Source organism: Arvicanthis niloticus, chromosome 6 (genome assembly GCF_011762505.2).
Source record: "Arvicanthis niloticus isolate mArvNil1 chromosome 6, mArvNil1.pat.X, whole genome shotgun sequence".
In the NCBI taxonomy this organism is placed as follows: domain Eukaryota; kingdom Metazoa; phylum Chordata; class Mammalia; order Rodentia; family Muridae; genus Arvicanthis; species Arvicanthis niloticus.
Window position 1 is genome coordinate 64,234,106 of NC_047663.1, and position 15,543 is coordinate 64,249,648.

Below are 15,543 nucleotides of genomic sequence, written 5' to 3' on the forward strand. Positions count from 1 at the left end.
ATTACTTTTTTTTTTTTTTTTTTTTTTTTTTTTGGTCAGAATATTTTACCATAGCAATGACAAGGTAGCTAATACACATGTATTTTTATTTTTAAAGTTAGGATGAGTGGAACTTAAAATTCATTTTTCAGCAGTACATTATAGATGTATAAAACAGCTATTGATTTTGTATGTTTTCATATGCATACAATTCGCTGAAAATTTTGATCAGACCAAAGAGTCTCCTAATAGAATCTTTAATCTTTTCAGTACAGAACCATGTTGTCTGCAAATAGAGATAATTGGACTTCTTTCTTTCCAGTTTTTATTTCTTCCATTTCTTTCTTTTGCTTTATAGCTCCAAGACTCCAAACACTATATGTTATGATTTGTATATACTTGGCCCAGGGAGTGGCACTATTAGAAGATGTGACCCTTTTGGAGTAGGTGTCACTGTGATTGAGGGCTTTAAGACCCTCATCCTAATTGCCTGAAAGCCAATATTCTGCTAGCAACCTTCAGATAAAGATGTAGAACTCCCAGCTCTGCCTGAACCATGCCTACCTGGATGCTGCCATGCATGCACCGTGCCTGCCTTGCTGATAATGGACTGAACCTCTGAATCTGTAAGCCAGCCCCAATGAAATGTTGTTCTTTATAATACTTACATTGGTCATGGTGTCTGTTCACAGCAGTAAAACTCTAACTAAGAAAGAAGTTGGTATCAGGGACTGGGGTACTGCTGTGATAGGCCTGACCATGCTTTTGTTTGGCAGAATGCAGTTTTTTGGGACTTTGGATCTGGAAAGCAGTATAATGCTTTAAGTGGGGCTTAGTGGCCCATCCTGGTAGGAGTATGGAAGACTTTTTTGCTGAAGGTGATTTGAGTTGTGGAGCCTGGTTCTAGAGGTTTCCAAGAAGAATAACTTTAATATGTGGCCAAGAGACTATTTTTGTGATATTTTGGTGAAGAATGTGGCTGGTTTTTTACCCTTCTCTGAAGAGTCTACCTAAAGCTAAAGTAAAAAGACTTATATTAATTATATTGACAAAAAAAGTCTCAGAAATGCTCAGCATAGATTTTCTTCTCTGGTTAAGTGTCATGAGGAACATTTTGAACAAGTATACCAAGCTTAGAAAGGAAAAATATGAAATATATGGTTTAAATATTAAAGGGACACCAGGAAGTAGAATGCAGTTGAATCCTATATTCTAGGAGATAGCAGATTGAGGGAGTAGGATTTTTGGGCAAGATCCTACCCAGCTAAGTTTAGATCCAGGCATGGTGATACACACTTTTAATCCCTGGAGATATAGCCATACAGATCTCTTGAGTTCAAGGCCAGCCTGGAACAGAGAAAGTCCTACGTAAAGAAAAGATTAAATTTGGGTGTGGTGGTACACATTTTTTAATCCCAGCATTGATAAGACTGAACAGGGGGTGGAGGGCATGTTCCAGCCCCAGCAAGCAGCAAAACTCAGCAATTTTGGCCATTTGGCTTTGGCTTTAGAATTCAGAATAGAAGGGACTATTAGGACAATTGATGCTGGTTAGCTGGCGCTAAGAAATTAGTGGTGATTGAGACCAGCATCACTGAGGTGAAATCTTCTGGGAAGTGTCTTCTGCGAGCACAAAAATAGCTGTGTTCCAGATATAGCCATGGTTGTACCTTGTGCTGCAGCTGGACTTGGTAACATATTAAGAGTCATCCAGGTGTTACTGGTTTTGAAGGCATGAAGGCAACATGAAGAACAGCTGAGGCTTGGCACTGTAAGAGGACATGGGAGGCCATTGGTGAAGGTGCAGCCTCAGTGCAGTTGATGGTTAAGGACTGAAGGGGTCATGCAAAGGAGTTGAGGCTTGGCACCATGAAGAGAGCCTATGAGGGGCTATTGGTGAAGCCTAGTTGCAGCAGAAGCCTCCAGTGTATTGGAAATGCCAGTGTCATCAGATGATCAAGAGCAGCAGTCACAATGGAGTGGATCAAACTGAGCTTAGAGTGCTACGGAGGGCAGAGCCAGAGAAATGATGCCAGCCCTTTGGAGGAGCCCAGAAGATCATGTGTGGATTCCAGACATTGGAACGTTGAAGTTGCCTTGGAGGTCCCAAGATGTTCTACCAGAGCCGTGAGATATCTGCTGAGGAAAGCTGCTAACAGGAAGCGGAAGCAGCCCAGAAGAAAGAACTTTGTTGCAGTCAACAAAGATAAAAAAGGAGTTGGAGATTTGGAGTCTGCTTTGACATCAGACATGGAGATGCAGAGTTTGGAGTTTGCCCAGCTAGTTTCCTATCTTGCTTTGGGGATTACAGTTAAGTGATTGGATGAATGTCAGAAGAAACTTTGATCTTTGGACTTTTAACATTGTTGAGACTACTATAGACTATAGGGACTTTTGAAGTTGGACCAAATGTATTTTGCATTATGCTATGTTTAGGTATGGCCCCAATAGACTCATATGTTTGAATAAGCCTATGGTGGCCAGGGAGTGTAATGTTATAATTTGTATATGTTCGGCCCAGGGAGTGGCACTATTAGAAGGTGTGGCCCTGTTGGAGTAGGTGTGGCCTTGTTGGAGTAGGTGTGTCACTGTGGATGTGGGCTTTAAGACCTTCATCCTAGCTTCCTGGAAGCCAGTATTCTGTTAGCAGCCTTCAGATGAAGATGAAGAACTCTCAGCTCTGCCTGCACCATGCTTGCCTGGATGCTGTCATGTTCCTGCCTTGATAATGGACTGAACTTCTGAATCTGTAAACCAGCCCCAATTAAATGTTGTCCTTTATAATGCTTGTATTGGTTAGGGTGTCTGTTCACAGTAGTAAAACCCCAACTAAGAAACTATATTTAATATGAATGAAGAAAGTGGACTCTGTCATTGTCTCATTCCTGACTTTACAAGAAATGCTTTCTATTCCCTCCCCATATTTATTGTACAACATTGGTTGTAGGATTGTCACAAAAACCTTTATTATGTTGAGGTATCTTATTTTTATTCCTAATTTCATCAGGGATTTTATGATGAAGAGATGTTGGGTTTTACTGAAGGCTTTTTTCTGCATCTGTTGACATGGTCATGTAACTTCTGTCCCTGCATCTGTCTATGTGCTGTGTTACCTTGATTGATTTGCATATGCTGAATCATCCTTGCATTCTCTGAAAGAAACCAACCTGATTATACTATCTGATCATTTTAATGCGGCTTTAAATCAATTTTACAAGCATTTTACTAAAAAACATTACATATTTTTCTTTATTCCTGAGAATTTAATACACGTATACCATGAACTACGACACAATCTCATCTCCCCTGTTACTCCTTTCAACTGCCTCGGTACTTCCACCAACATGATCCTTCATAACTTCATGTGTTTTTATTTATTCTTGTAACCCACAAAGTCCAGTTAGTATTGTCCATCTGTGCATGGTGTGAGGTCATCCACTGGAACACGGAGATTCTATCAGTGTCCACGTCCTCAGAAACGAATTAGTCTCTTTCCTGAAAACTATCAACTACAGGGAGCTCCTCAGGAAAGGGTGAATCATGAAGGTCACCTACCCATCTATGCGGGGCTTTTGGCTTTGTCTTATGCAGGTAACCACAGAATTTTTGCTGTCTGTCAAGGAAATTAGTTTTTAGTTAGCCTCACCATCTCTCTGTCACCCTGCCCTCCAGTATATCCTTATCTGGCGGTGGTGGTGTCAGAGTAACACTGGTTTTATGCAATGACTTTGGTTATGTTCCTTCCCTTTTTAGCCTATGGAAGAGTTTTGGGAGCTTTTCTTTAAAGATCTGATAGAACTTGGCAGTGAACCTTTCCAGTCTTGGGCTTTTCTTTGTTGGGTGACTCATTACTGCTGTTCTATTTTCGTCGCTTAATACAGATCTGAGGAAGTTGTTTTTACCGTCTTGATTTAATTTGGGTAGGTCATACGCTTCTAGGAATTCAGTTATTTCCTCTAGATTTTCTATATGTTCAGAACACAAGTTTTCAAAGTATTCTCTAGCGGCCCTCTGGATTTCATTGGTATCTGTTATAATGCACCCCCTTTCATCTTCATTGTTGCTAATGTGGGTCATCTCTCACTCTCTTTTGGTTAGTTTATGGAAGGGCTTGTTCATTTTGTTTTCTTTTCAAAAATCCAAACTTGTGTCTGTTTTTCTTTCTCCTTCCCTCCATCCCTCCTTACTTTTTTTCTCCTTTTCTTTTTGTAGTGTTATTTTAGTCTCCATTTAATCAATTTGTGCTCTGGTTTTTGTTATTTCTTTCAACTGATTTTGAGGTTCTATAGCTTTTATTGTTCTAAACCTTTGACGTGTATGAAGTCATTAATCTGCAATTAGAATTTTTAATGTAAGGATTGTTAACTATACCTCTACAACTCAAAGGTTCTGATAAATTCTGTTTTCTTTTCATTTCATCCTAGGATTTAGAAAATAATTTCCCCCTGCTTTCCTCAACAAACCACTGATGACTTGAGATTGTATTCTACAACATCTTTGTTCTTTTATAGTTTATGTCATGCTTTTTCTTTTGATTTTAGTTTTATTTCACTATGATATGCTAGTCTACAATGAATGAATTTGATTATATTTGTTAAAACTTAGTTGCTTGTCTAAAATGTCATCGATTTCAGAGAGATTGCATGGGTTGTTAAGGAGAACTTGTTTTGCAGCTGATTGTAGAATGTTTCGTATATGTCTAAGTCTTTTTGGCTATGACACACCTTAACTCAGAAGTTTATTTGTTGATTTTCTTTAACTAAATTATGCAGTCATTCACGAGTGGGATCTGAAGTCACTCGGCATCATTATTTCTGCCCTATCAGTTCACTTCTGATCAGTAGTGTTTCTTCTATGAACTGGTGTGCATCAATATTTGGTGCATGCATTCCTAATGGATTGTCCTATTTAGTAACACAGCAGTAACCGTTATTTCCTCTGCCTAATTTTAGCTTTGCACTATCATATACAAGTATGACCACTTCTTATTAAGGGCTTCCATTTTCCTGGTGTACTGGCTTCCTTCCTACCATTTCCAACCTGTGTCTTTTGATAGTGTTTCTGATAGACAATATATTATTGGATATTGTTTTTTAAAGTTGGATCATCCAGTCTTCATTCAATTGTAGGGTTATGATTATTTACATTTAGAGCAGTTATGGAAAGGGGTTGCTGATTCCTGGATTTTCTTGGTTGCATTCCTGGTCCAATCAGTCATTGCGTGCTCACACCAGAAGTTTGGAAGTTTATCTATTCCTCTCATGATGTACTGTACTCCTGTGCTTGATGATGCCCTTCTCCCTTTGATTCCTTTGTGTATGCTAAGTCATGAGTCAGGGTGGTTCTCTAAGGCTGATGATAGTCCAGTTTGTACACCTTGAAGTGGCTGGTTTCTAGCCCAGGGGTGTCTCCCATGTGTGTTGAAATTAAGATGCAAACACAGTGATGAGATCCACACAGCAGGTCAGTTTCCGATCCTTCAAAAGCAGCTCAGCATAAACACACGACTGGTGTGATGAAGCTGGAAAGGTTAATTACTACACTTTGAACCTCACAGTCCTCAGTGAGCATTGCAGCAGAAAGATAGATCTGCATAGAGATTGTGCCTCAAGCTTAGGGCTAGCTAATATTTCTGCCATTATTCTCAAAGGATGAGTTTACCTTTCTAGCTACCAAGGGCAAGGCTACCTACTACATTCTTCCCTGCCCAAGCCAAGCTTCCTGCTATCTGCTATCAGGCCTTCCCTTCCTCCCAATTGTCTTTCATATTGGGGTTGTGGCTGATTGCTCCTGGGGTCCAAGTAAGTTTTTTTCATAATCAGGGTCAAAGGGTAGCTCAGTCCTAAAGGATAGTTTTCCTCTCCAGATGGTATTAGTCACAACTCGTGAGACTTGAGGAGTAGAAAATTGGACTCCCTCTCCCCTCCTAGCCCCTGGTGGAGCAATGGGCTGCACCAGAACCAAAACCAATCGGAGGCTTCAAAAACTGTGGTACTGGAGGCTTCAGAAAGCCATGGGTTTTTCCTGGGGTAGGAAGATGTGGTTCCTTTTCATCTTTTCATCCTCCATCTTTGCTTCTCCCCCTGTTATGGAGCAGCTAGGCAGGCGGAGCTATACCTCATCCTGTCAGTTCAGTTGTCCTTCTGTTTCTCCTCACTTTTCAGCCATCCTGCCCACCCCCTCTGTGATTTCTGATGCTTCTCCATCATGTCTCTTTTTATATATAATAGTTATTCTCACCATTGGCTATAAAATGTGGGTAGAAGCTATTAATCAAGAGGCCTCAAAAAGCCTTTCAAAATTTTGGTCTCTGTTTTAAGACTAGTAGAATGATCTCTGTTTTCAGACTATTAGAATGAAATCATTTAAAGAGCTTATAAACAACAATGTAAGTAAGTCACCCAATAAGTCACTTTCTGATGAAATAAGTATTTGTCCTTTACAGAGGAAGTAGCCATAGATGTAAAAGTAAGAAAATTGTATTCTGGGTTGCATATGTTGTTTTTGTGTGTATATGCATATAAATGGTGTGTGTGCATGTTCCTGTGGGTGTGTGCACACACATGCATATTTGCGTTATGACCAGTGGTCAACCTTTGGTGTCATTCCCCAGCAGCTTTTTTCACTACTTTTGGAAATTTGGAACTTAGGGGACTCCCCAGTTAAACTAGGGTGACTGGCAAGTGAGCCTCAGGGATCAACCACTCATCTCCATCTCCCCAGTGTTGGGATTAAAAACATGTGCCACCCATCCAGTTTTGTGGGTGTGTGCTGGAGGATGACCTTAGGTCCTCATGCCTATGCAGCCAGCACTTTTCTGATGGAAGCACATCTCTAGCTTTAGAAAGTTGTATTTATAATATAATTAATAAAAAAATATATGTACATTGGTGTTTTGCCTTCGTGTATATGGCACACACCACATCTGTGCCTGGTGCCCCTGGAGGCCCAAGAGGGACCTGGATCTTCTGGGACTGGAGTACAGATAATTGTAATTGCCATTAAGTGACTGTGAACCAAACCCAGATCCTCTGCAAGAACAACTAGTGCTCTTAACCTCTGAGCCATTGCTTCAGCCCTGAAGAAAGTTATGTTTTTAAGACATTGGACCATATCTCCAAATCCAGTTACCTGATTTCTTTTTATGTTAGCTGTGAGACTTTCATAAAGCAGAACAAAACATAACAAACAGACAAAAACCTTTTCCTCTTCCCCTTTGTAACAGGGGAATTGATAGGTGCTATTTGATCTGATGTATAAGGATGGATATTATACATGGAAGAGCCTGATCCAGTGCCTTCTCTCTGCTGTGAGCATCCAGAAAATGACAGCATGACATAGTCCAGGAAAACCACTGCTCTAGTAAGGACACATCCAAGCCATCAATCTCCCATCTCAGCTCTTCCCCCACCCCCAGGTTTGTAGAGTAGAACCCTTTATTTCTATCTCATGGATAAATCCATTGATCGTTAGAGAGGGAAATGACTCATGAAGCCAGCACAGTTGGCACTATGAATAGCAGCAATGGGCAGCATTTCCACACATTACATCCTATGGGCTGACACTTAAGTATATTCTATGTCCTGGTCCTTCTAGTCCCCATAAAGGCCTTCTTGAGAAAGTCAACATCATCTCTGCTTTACAGAGTGGGATATAAGATGGGAGTAGATTAACAGATTGCTTCAAGTTCACAAAGCTAGCAAGCACCCAACCTGGAAGCCTAACCCCAACTGGTTTGATTCTAGAATCTCTGCTTTTACCTGTTACTCTACACTGCCTCCCACACCCCGCCCTGGATGTTAACACTCAGTAACCATTACAGCTCCAAAGACTTCAGTCACCATAGAAACAATTTTGTGCTGGTTTCTCTTCAAGAGCAAACCCCAAATCCATACTTGACACTGCAGAACACACAAGGTTAATGCCTGAAAGAGCCCACGGCTTCCAAAGTCCTCCCTGCCCTGCCATGGAAGCTTCAGAGTGATTGCTGATCTGGTGGCATAGTTCCCCATGGGGGTGTCCAGGGTCTTGAGGGCCATTAACCAGGCTTGTCATATTGTCAAGTACTTTAAAAGCCTATCTTTCATTTTGTGGCACTGTTCAGACATAACTGTGAGACTCTCCTTGCTAGTTCATCTGAATACACAAATGCAGCTCAAAAAGACAGTGATCTACACAGAGGCGTTCCTGGCAGGGATGCGGTGCTTTCTCTACTTCTGACACCAGAGCAAATACAGTTTAGGGGCGGCTGACTGAGGCCATTGAGGTCACAGAACCTATTCATAAGATACGCCATCTTTTCTACTCCCAGAGGCAGAAATTGTTCAAGAAAGTAGTGGAGAAGGAGGTAGCCCTTAAAATAGGTCAGCTGGCCAAGGCCATGTGATTCCCAATGCTGGATGTGTGAGTGACACTGCCTCAGGCCCAACACAGGACTGTTTGCAGCTCTGGCTCTGTAAGTTCTAAGAGACTATGCAGTTTAAGAATAAAACAAAGCACAAGAAGTAAGGTTTTGGTCAGTCAGTGTAAGGACCGCTTGAAGTGTTATGTCAAGGCTCTCGTGGGCTTTGCTGCTTCACTAAGTCTTGGAAGATTAAGGACTCATGGAACGTGAAATGGAAGGCATCAAGTCTTACCTCTTCAAGAGCCCTTCTTAGTCCCCCCTTCCTAGCACCCAGAGCAGCAGTGCACCCATCTTCTCCCCAGTTATTTCCAGCACCTGTCTTGTGGTCCTTGTTGCCTCCATTACCTGGCCCAGGATGGCGTTGAGGCGTTCTGATTCACAGTCCACCACCACCAGCCTCTCCTTTTTCTTCTCCAGGTCCTGAAAGAGCATCCGGTATCCTTCCTCGGTGGTTGTCAGAATGTTGACAGCTGTCACCTGCCAGTTCTTCTCTGCAGCTGTATCCAAGACTCTCTGCAGGACGGACAGGCCTGCGGCGGAAGGGAGGACAGAGAAATGGAAGCGTCAACATTCATAGGTGATGTCCGTGTCTGCCTGTGCTTGATGCAGCCCACTCCTACTTCCAGTGGGCACATTTAGCTCTCTCTCTGCATGCGCTCCCATGGGATGCTTGATGCTGTCTATACCCACTTGCCCCGTGCACCCACAGCTATTCAATATTTGTATTTATTTACCTAGGAGGTCACTGTTGTCTTCTACCCTATTCTGCAGCAAGTGCAGGTCCTGCTCCCTGTGTGTCTGAATGCCACAGTGGCAATCATTTGGTCTTTTAAATTTAATTTTATTTTTGTATCACTTTAAAGGCTTAGATATGAAATATAAGCTAAATGACTTCAATGGGCTCACTGCTTGTGGACTTTTTCTTCTCCCAGAGTTAAGTGGCAGCTTGAATAGTGACTGTCTCACAGGGCTAATAAAAATTAAATAAGAATGTTGGGTGTGGCTGGTCTGATGCCTTAAGGGTTTTCTAAATGGTAACTGCTCTTATTCTGGGACAGTGGTACTCTGAACAAGAAGAGTCCCAGATAGGCTCATGCATATGAACACTTACTAGGTTTCTAGTTGGTGGCCCTGTTTGGGGAGGTTATGAAATCTTAAGAAGGTGGGTCTTAATTATGCCTCCTGGGAGTGGGTGTTCAGGTTTTATAACTTTGTTCCATTTCTTGTCCTCTCTTTCTCTGTTTCCCATGTACAGATGCAATGCAAAGAGCCTGGCTTCCTGCTCCTGCTGCCATGCCTTCCCCACCATGATGGACTGACTATCTCTCCAGAGTGGTGAGCTAGAATAAACTCTTTCTTGCTTAAGATGCTTTTTTTTCCCCTAGTGGCATTTTATCACAGCCACAGAGAAGTAACCAAACACAGGGAAATTTAGTAATTGCTCATTGAACAGGCCAGCTTAGTATCTAAAGGTAGCTAATAACGGTGAATTGAATTTGTGAAATTTGGATATGGTTCCAATAGCTAATACTTTGTCACAGTGTTCAGTAAATGTGTCCTATATGTCACCACTACTTTCTGATTAAGGTTGACGCTGTGGAGGAGCCTGTTTCTCAGCACTACTGTTCTTCCCTTGCGGACACCCAAGGTGTCCTTTCTTCCTTTTGTGCAGCAAAGGACCACAAACTAAGTGTCATGTCTCAATGAAAATGTATAGCTTACACTTCAGGAATCCAGGGCCACATTGTTGGTAGAGCTGGTCGCTCTCTTAGGCTCTGGGAGAAAATCCATTCTCTTGTTTCTCCAGCTCACATTTCTCTGCTCGCTCTGCTCATATCCTTTAGCTTATGATTCATCTTCAAAGCCAGCTCTGATGGCCTAGGCTTTCTCATTCAATCTGACCTCAGCTCCTCTGGCTCCCACTGTCACAGTCAAAGACCTTTGAGATTTGTACCAAGTCCAATGGACCATTCTGGAACAATCGTTGCTTTCAAAGGTCAGTTATTGAACAGCCTTCATTGCATATGTAACCTTGACTTCCCAATGGCAATTACATTCACACATTTTCTAGATTCAGAGACAAGGAAAGGGACAGGGGTATGGGGGAAGTGGGTCTTTATTTTGCCTGTCATATACAGCTACTTTGCTGTGAATCTTTTGTATACATTACATTTCTTACTCATAGTAATACTGCTAATTCTTTCTATAGTGAGCAATATGGTGTCAGGCCTTAGGAACCTCTCTAGATTGCTTCTGGTCTGATTTTCCACTTTGGTTCATTTCCAGTGAATATTGCTTCTTGTGAGTAAGCCGACATGTTTGCTGAACCTTCCCTGTGTGTCTGGTGCTATTCTTCTGGTTTTTCTCTTTTAATTCACTGGATTCTAGTGGGTCAGTCTTATTCTGACCCCTATTTTGCAGATATGGACACCAAAGCTCACTAGCCCATGGTCACACCACCAGAAAATGGTAGAGCTTAGGGCTTTAAGTTCTGAGGTAGACATAGCTCTTTGTAGAGTGTGGGTTCTTCTGTCAACCCAAGAAATTTCTAATAATATGTTTTTTTTTCTGGAGTTGCTATAGTTTGAGCCTTTATTATGGCACAAGATTGTTCTGAAAGGGACCATTGGTGGATGACCCACACAGTGGCTGCTGTCTGAGAAAGGAAATAATCAAAATCTGGAAAGAGATGGTGAAATGAAAGAACACAGAAAGAAATGGATGCTTTTGCTCTGTCCCTCTGTGTACCTTCCTTTTTGAATGGCACTTTCCCCACTGCCTAGAAAACTTAGTCAGCCACTCTGTTGTTCAAGGTATCTAAGATTCTCTGCAGGAAACTGCCAGGGAAGTGCTCTCCTGCCTCAGTTTCTAGACTTTCAAGTCTCAGTCCATTTATCTCTTTACACTAGGAATAACAGCATTCTTACCGGACTAGGCCATGCATAAGAAGGTGGGGCAGGGCAAACGTGCACCATAGGACTCAGAAAGAAGAGTTCTTGCATAGAGGATGAGTGAATAGAGAACATGGGATGTAATGCAGAAGAATGGGAGGACCATATAGGCAGCCATGACAGAGAAATGTACTGCAGAATAAGGAAGCTACAGAGAAAAATATGAGAAACAACTGGAAAATATGATTGCAAAGTTCAAAGGGAGAGGACCACAAGCACTAGAGGAAGGGGGAGGGTGACAGTGAAGGTAGTTATGATGACAGTTGACAATGATGATAGTGATGATGGTGGGATGATGGAGGTGATGATGATGATAATTATGATGATGGCGATGATAATGTTGATGGAAATGATAATGATGACAATGATGATGATGACGATGACCACAGTGATGAGGGTGGTATTGGTGGTGATGATGATGATGGTGGTGGTTGTGATGATAGTGATGGCGATGACAGTGTTGATGATCATAATGGTGATGATGGTCATGCCGCTATTGATGGTGAAGATAATAGGCGGCAGATAGATTGAGGATTATGAGTCCATTGAATCCATTGTAGGCCCATTTCAGCCATTATCTCACTAATCTTCATGTTACATTCTTGAGGTAGTGACAATTCACCTTCCTTTTAGTCATAAAGAAATGAAGTCATGGAGGATTTGACCCACTATATGAGTGATGAAGCTAACACATCAAGAACCTGTCTGAAGTCCCAGGGCTGGGGAAGAGAGAACTTAGTTTCAGGTCTTGTTCTGCTTTCCCCTCTGTTACTGTGAGCTGTGGGCCACTTTGCTGAAAACCTTAGACTTGGTGACATGAGAGTTTGGTGAATGGTAGCCTGGCTTGATGGGTTAGAGGATTCCTCCCTCAGAGGCTATTTTTCACACTCCGAGTTAAAGGATGGCAACCGAGGAATCATCACACAGAAATAAAGCTCCTGGCTCACAGGCATCTTTCTTCTTCCTGCTGGGGAATTTTCTCCATCTCTCCACAATCTCCTTTCCATAACCCTTGGCTTACCCCGGTCAGCATCATAAATGTAGACAAAGGTCTGCCACTTGTAATGGTCGATAATGCTAATGAGAGCTTCCTGTAGTTCCGGGCGCAGCTGAAGGACAAACTGGTTGGATGTGTCAACGGGAAAACTTGGAGTAATGAAGCACACGTGGAGGGCCCCACAGAAGGAGGTCAGCATGTTGACAGTCCTTCGTTCATAAAATCCAAAGATGGCATAGACTCCCTTGGAGAACTGGGAACAGACTAGAAAAGAAGATGAGAAAGTTTAGTGGGGGCTAGGGGAAAAGCTCACTAGATAAAAGAACTGGTACAAACATGAAGACCCAAGTTCTAATCCTAGCACCCATGGAAACAGCCAGGCATGGTTGCATATGCCTGTAATCCCAGCACTGAGGTATGGAGATGTAAAAATTCCTGGGTCTCACTGGCCACAAGCACAACCAAAAATAGTAATCTCTAGGATCAGTGAGAGGCCTTTGAAAGGAATAGTGTAGAGAGCAAGAGAGGATGACAGCCCATATCCTCCCCTGGTCTCTGAACATGTGCACATAGGTTCACACACTTTCATATACACATGTGCACACATTCATAACCCCCAAATTAATAAATAGAAATGCTCCAAACAAATGGCCAGATGGCTCAAAAATTCCATTTAAGCCACCATCACTAACCATCTGCTGTCTAGCCATCCACCCAACCAATCAACCATCCCATCCACACATGCCTCCAAATACCAATCTGTTCAACAGCTCATTGATCTCACCATCTACCCATTCTATTCACACCTTCATCTGTGTGAACACTCATCCATCTGTCTAGAGCCAGTGCTTATCAGATGCCTGTTACAGATCAGCAGCCATCATGATTGTTGATCATAGTAGCCACACAGCAAAGAACTTTCACACAATTAACCCTTCTTGTCACTACAATAACCCTGTTAAGAAATGAATGACAGGGATATTTTTATTTTTTTGTTGGATATTTTCTTTATTTGCATTTCAAATGTTATCCCCTTTTCTGGTTCCCCCAGAGACCTCCTATTCCTTTCCCTTCCCCTTCTTCTATGATGGTGTTCCCCCACCCACCGACCCACTTACTCCTGCCTCCCCACCCTTGAATTTCTCTACACTGGGGCATTGAGTCTTCCCAGGAGCCTTTCCTCCCACTGATGTCTGACAAGGCAATCCTCTGCTACATATGCATCTGGAGCCATGGGTCCCTCCATGTGTACTCCTTGGTTGGTGCTTTAGTTCCTGGGAGCTCTGGAGGAGGGCCTCTGGTTGGTTGATATTGTTGTTCTTCCTATGGGGTTGCAAACCCCTTCAGTTCCTTCAGTCCTTTCTCTAACTCCTACATTGGGGACCCCATTGGGGACCCTGTGCTAAGTCCAGTGGTTGGCTGAGGGCATCTGCCTCTGTATTTGTCAGGCTCTGGCAAAGCCTCTCAGGAGGCAGCTATATCAGCCTCCTGTCAGCATACACTTCTTGGCATCCACAATAGTTTCTGCGTTTGGTGACTGTATATGGGATGGATCCCCAGGTGGGGCAGTTTTGGATGACTTTTCCTTCAGTCTCTGCCCCACACTTTGTCTCTGTATTTGCTCCCATGAGTATTTTTCCCCTTTCTAAGAAGGACCGAAGCACCCACACTTTGGTCTTCCTTCTTCTTGAGTTTCATGTGGTCTGTCCATTGTATCTTGGGTATTCCGAGCATTTGGGCTAATATCCACTTATCAGTGAGTGCATACCATGTGTGTTCTTTTGTGATTAGGTTACCTCACTCAGGATGATATTTTCTAGTTCCATCTATTTGCCTAAGAATTTCATGAAGTCATTGTTATTTATATCTATTGCATAAATGTACCACATTTTCTGTATCCATTCCTCTTTTGAAGGACATCTGGGTTCTTTCCAGCTCTGGCTATTATATATAAGGCTGCTATGAACATAGTAGAGCATGTGTCCTTGTTATATGTTAGAAAGTCCTTTGGGTGTATGCCTAGGAATGGTATAGCTGGGTCCTCATGAAATATTATATCCAATTTTCTGAGGAACTGCCAGACTGATTTCCAGAGTGGTTGTATCAGCTTGCAATCCCACCAACAATGGAGGAGTGTTCTTCTTTTTACATATCCTTGCCAGCATCTGCTGTCACCTGAGTTTTTGATCTTAGCCATTCTGACTGATGTGAGGTGGAATCTCAGGGTTGTTTTGATTTGCATTTCCCTGATGACTAAGGATGCTGAACATTTCTTTAGGTGCTCCTTGGCCACTCGGTATTCCTCAGTCGAGAATTCTTTGTTCAGCTCTGTACCCCATTTTTTTTTTTTTGTTTTTTGAGACAGGGTTTCTCTGTGTAGCCCTGGCTGTCCTGACACTCACTCTGTAGACCAGGCTGGCCTCGAACTCAGAAATCCACCTGCCTCTGCCTCCCAAGTGCTGGGATTAAAGGCATGCGCCACCACCACCCGGCTGTACCCCATTTTTGAATAGGGTTATTTGACAGGGATATTTTTAAGAAGGTATACTAAAGCCAAGGATGGAAAACTAATAGGCCTATTTATGCTGGGAGCTGAAGCAGTAAACAGTGCACTGACCATGCAAGTGTGAAGACATGAGTTTGGATCCCAGGGACATGGAAAGCTGGGCACAGTAGTATGCTTGCCTGTAATCTTACTGAATTTATAGATAGATGGGAGGTGAGACAATAGATTTTTCTGGCATCTGTTGGGCTAGCTAATCTGCACACACTGGAAAACAACAAAGGAACCCTTTCTCAAACAAGATAGAAAGGTGGTCACCTGACTTCCATGTGTGCGTGCTTACAAACACATATGCACACACACAGTTAATGGACATGTTCACGTTATACATCTAGGTCAAATCCAGGGTGGGTAGATCCGCTGATGGCCTAGTCATCTTTCATTTCTTTACCCACAGCTTTTAGGCAAAGCCTAAATACTACCACAGGAAGGGCGGTAGCCTAGTACTGCTGCTGACATGGGTTTAGGAACACAAATATGGATTCTCTGGACCTTGCCCTTCCTCTCAGTGTATGCCTCCTGCTGATGTTTATGCTGTGATCATGCAGTTTGCCAGGAGGTTGCCAGGCCTTTCAGAGGAGCAACCAGAGCAACTGCTTAGCCATGTTAAATATCCCCACAGGATCCATTCTGCAGGATCTCAGCTGCT

At 42.6% G+C, this 15,543-nt stretch overlaps 1 protein-coding gene across 2 annotated transcripts in view; it reads right to left on the minus strand.

Annotated features, from left to right (window-relative positions):
• Positions 1-15,543, minus strand: part of Gria1 (glutamate ionotropic receptor AMPA type subunit 1) — a 318,930-nt gene that overhangs the window by 137,104 nt on the left and 166,283 nt on the right. For both annotated transcript variants that reach the window (XM_034506141.2, XM_034506142.2), the window contains exons 3-4: positions 12,356-12,595; positions 8,729-8,913 (exon numbers count right to left, since the gene is read on the minus strand). In XM_034506141.2, the coding sequence (XP_034362032.1) occupies positions 8,729-8,913; positions 12,356-12,595 (425 nt within the window). The remainder of the gene's footprint in view (positions 1-8,728; positions 8,914-12,355; positions 12,596-15,543) is intronic.